Source organism: Athene cunicularia, assembly GCF_003259725.1.
Source record: "Athene cunicularia isolate RWA chromosome 7 unlocalized genomic scaffold, athCun1 chr7_part1, whole genome shotgun sequence".
In the NCBI taxonomy this organism is placed as follows: Eukaryota; Metazoa; Chordata; class Aves; order Strigiformes; family Strigidae; genus Athene; species Athene cunicularia.
Window position 1 is genome coordinate 33694276 of NW_020799107.1, and position 4534 is coordinate 33698809.

General features: G+C 36.9%; 1 protein-coding gene across 1 annotated transcript in view; it reads left to right on the forward strand.

Annotated features, from left to right (window-relative positions):
* The window catches only part of ARHGAP15 (Rho GTPase activating protein 15), a 320935-nt gene extending 319447 nt beyond the window's left edge, over positions 1-1488 (forward strand). Inside the window, exon 16 of the mRNA XM_026852528.1 lies at positions 149-1488. Within this exon, the coding sequence (XP_026708329.1) occupies positions 149-332 (184 nt within the window). The 3' untranslated portion in view covers positions 333-1488. The remainder of the gene's footprint in view (positions 1-148) is intronic.
* The last annotated feature ends 3046 nt before the right edge of the window (positions 1489-4534 follow it).

Here is a 4534-nt window from a genome sequence, read left to right on the forward strand (position 1 = left end):
TTTTTTTTTTTTTTTTTTTTTGATAACCTAACCAAACAAACATCCTTATTAGGAGAATCAGTTAAAAAGTGCCTCTATGTACTTCATATGCCACAGCAACTCCTTTGACATCCCTCTTTTTTAACCAATTCTTTCCTTTCGTCAACAGGATAGCAGCCAAGGAATCCGTGAATCTTATGTCAACACAAAGCTTAGGAATTGTGTTTGGACCAACACTCCTTAGACCTGAAAAGGAGACAGGGAACATGGCAGTCCACATGCTGTACCAAAATCAGATAGTTGAACTTATGTTGAGTGAGTACAGCAAGATCTTCGGCTCTGAGGAAGACTGACAGACAGGGCCTGTTATTGAAAACGTTCACATCTGTCTTGATGTCTAATATTTTTACATTTCTGTAAACATATTTCTGAAATATTTCTTTTTCTTTCAAGTGACAGATGCCTCATTTTGTGAAAACTTAATGATGATTTTGTGTTTAATTTTCAAACATTGGAATAAAAAATATTGTCAACATTTGCCTATATGTATTCTGCATTAACCCTTTGAGAGTTTCATTATGCTAGCACTCCAAGTGTCACTTTCTTTGCAAGCTGAGCATACAGCATATGGCCAAAGACCATAGAAAATGCTGTTTACCAACATATGCAATGGCACAGAAAGACAAATAATAATTGAGGAGATTTGTGGAAAACGGATTAAAATATGTAGATTTGTGGAAAATGGATTAAAATATGTATATTAAAAGCAATGAATTAAAACAGTGATATCAGATTATTTGTACCTAATCTGAGTACAATTTACCTTTCTCTTTGATATTTATTAAAAGTTAAAGACATGATGAATAATCAATTTGCCTACTCCAGGAGTTCAAAAAAAAGATTACATTTAATATTTTTAAACACATAAAAAACCCCCAACAAAAACAAAAAAAAAAAACCCACGCAACAAACCAGAATGTCACTATTTGCATAACAGTGCCTAAAAAAAAAAAAAAAAAAAATTAAATTGGAATTTTGGCATTTTTACTTAAACGCAGTACATGAAATGAAGACATTGCATGACTGCTCATTTTAATGTAACATCCATTTTGATTCTTCATCACACTGTACATCTGCCTGCTTTCCCCAGCTATCTCATGTTCTGTAGCATTTGTATTGTGCTCCTGAGGATGCTTTATTGGTGAACTACATTAAATTCATCTAGAAAGAACTTTAAAAAAAAAGCCTTTTCATATGCCCTTAGGATTACTTGGCTAGACTTGAATCAATTTATGCATTTGATGGTTAGTTTCAGTTGTCATGGATAAACAAAAGGGTAACTGTCTAGAATATATCAAATATTGTTTCATTTTGAAATGTATGTTTCCAGCTATACACATCTCCTACTCTATTTTGTAAAAGTATTCTGCTGATAAAATGTAGACTTATGTTTGACAGCTTTTTAATCAAGTTCAAAGAGAATAAATAAAACTAATCCAGTGTGGTAAAGAGTCTGCCTGGTTATCGATTTGTTCATAAAATGAAAAATAAACCATGTAAATAAGATGTGTGAAACACAGATCTAGAAGCAAATATTTAAAGCAATTAAAGACCCCAAAACATAGGATTAATGCATAGGTCTGCTGTGCATGAGAGATATGTCTTCAATATCACCTCAGCAGATCATGGATTACTTCAGTTTTTACTTAGCATCATTTTGAAAAATACCACGTTATTCAGGAAAGGTTGTTCTTCAGAGCAGTCATTTATGGAAACAAACTTATAATGAGACCTGATAGTTAAATAAGACTAGGTTCTTTCATCAGGTACTAACATAGGCAGAAAATAACACCGAGAAAAGAAAAATTGTCCCCAAGATGTTTCTGACTTCAAACATGTCTAAAAAACTCAAGCAAGACAGAGGGGTAGTGACCAGTAATTTAAATTAAAACACAAAACCAAAAAAAAAAACACCAACATCTCCTCCATATCACAAATATTCAATATAATAATTTCTGAAAAAAACCCCAAAACTATAATGTTCTGGAGAACCCAAATTCACTTTGCTTTCAAGAAAATATTTTTCATGTTAATGTCAAGCCATGAGTACTTAAACAGTAATGCTTTTCAGCATCATCGTCTTTAGACTCTTTTAATAGCAACAAACCAGGCGCTGTTTATAGTCTGTGGAAATGACTGGAAGAAAGATAGTCAGAAGTTCAGTCTATTCCTTAATAAAGACCATTCACATTATGGCCCCACGGGTGCTCACAATCATGCTATTGAAGTAATTTCTGCTATTACTGGAAATGAAAAGTTCACTTGTTACTTGGATCCTGTTACACTCAGAAGTAAAGATTCTTAATTAATTAATTAATCTTCTCTTAAGCTTTCTTTGGAGCATGGAGACTCCTCTTTTCTAGTTTTTATAAGCAAGACAAGGCTTATGAAATGAACCCATATCTTTAAGATCTACTGATTTGGTTGGAGGGGGGGGAAAAAAAAAAAAAAAAAAAATCGAGCAAACTTCTGGACACATAAGCCTTTCTTTGGTTTTGAAGGGTTCTTTACATGAACGCTGTGCAAATGTGCTGACTTCTCTACTAAACACTTTGTTAAAGATAGAAGCCTGATACGTGGGTAGCCAAATCTGGGAGGACACAAGTGGCTCTCATCAGAGGAGTGTATACATCCGGCGCGTATAGCAGATGTCTATTCTTTCTCATCCTGACAACAGAAAGGAATAACCGTGCCTTGCTACCAAGCTGCTCCCTTCCCCAAGGGACCAGTCTTCTCCCTGTCTCCATTAATACCTACATAATTCAGTGGGAAAAATTAGACTCAATCCTTAGTCAAAGAGCCAGCACCACAGCCCCTGCCATCAGCCCCTCAGGGCAGAAAGCAGCCAGACAAAAGATGGTAAAAGTAAAAAAAAAAAAAAAAAAAATCTGCAGTGGGGTTTCTTTTTCCTCCTGCTCAGGTAGTTTTAACCAAGCTCACAGCCCAGGGCTCTGACAGACACTCTTTTGTTGCTGGACACATACATTTCTAAATCCCCAAAGTGTCTAAGTTTGGCCTTTGTCCAGCGTGAGCAACTCGCTGGGCCTTTATCACCATGTTACTTCTCCAGTTGCTACTCATAAGAATATTCACTATGACTTGGTAAAAAAGTTTTACTCAAACTTTGCTAAATTTTTACCAAGTCAAATTTAGACTTGCAGAAGACCTTGTTTTCAGGAATTAGGTTCAGTTTGAGAAAGACCACAGATACTTTAAGCCAGGAGCTATCACTACGAATGCTAAACGATCAGAAAAATGAAGGCTGAGAATGTGTTTATCAGCATCTTCTCCCTATACGAGTATCTTCTACTCCAACTCGTGTGAGAAGACAGCTGTCCTAGTAACTGGGATTAATACAGTACAAGCAGACATCAGAAAGAGACTTGTAATGGAACAGAAAAGGGCATTTCTAGCCAGAAGTATTTCTCATTAAAATAAAAATTAAAAACCAGTTTACTGAATCTTAAACATTTACAATAAAAATTGTCCATTTTTAACTCAAGAAATTCAACTGCAAAATAGAATTTCTGAACAAACAAGGAGAATGACAGACTGACTTGCTGAGCTACAGCCAGAAGAGGACACGTAAACTGCCCTGAAGATATTTTCATCCCTCTTTTTATTTACATATATATACATTTATATGAAGAGAACATGCATTTTAATAGTTTTTTTATTCTCTGCTAGGACAGCTACAGTGCAGGTAAGATTCAGCCTGGTTTTGTAAGCACCCCATGTTGCGACAGAGCCAAAGACTGCCATTCAGCCCAAGGCACTCAAGAAGTTCAACTAATCGATTGCTATATAGCATATAGACCATGGGTAGACTTTGGAAGAAAGCTGGAAAGTAAGTTGTGACCACAATCACCAGTGTAATCAGGCAGCGTATAGATTTTACATGGCTAATTCTCAGAAGAGGCTGAAAGACAAGCCTCGGGGAATGCACGTATTATCACTGCACAGCAGGTTCCCCTGCATTGCGCTCCTGATTTGAAAAGGAAACACGGAGCATAAGGAAGCTGAGCATAATCGCAGACACAGGTCTCTCACAGTCACAGGTCCTGATTTTTGTAGGATGCAAAAAGTGGCCCAGGGCAACGCTCGGTTTGCAGAGCATTGGAACCTGCCCTAGCGCTCACTTTGGATTAGAAAACACAACCGTTCCCTAAGGACGAAGGGCAACACGTGAGAAAAGTCTCCAGCAAGTGGGTGATACGCAAACCCTTCGCTGCTCAAGTCCTACAGCCCTTGCTTTGGTCAGTAGGCTTCACGGAGAGAATGCTTGCAGGATGCTACTAAAGCAGCAGTCTCCTCCTCGTGCCAATTAAACCATGTGTTATCACAGCAAATGAACATACTCTACCATTACTTATACATCTCATGCTATTTTTACACTCAGTAATTGCATACCACCAAACATACCTGAAACACTATGAGAATTAACGCCCATTTTTCCTTACAGATCCTTGTTATAAAGGTCTGGTTGCACGCTGGA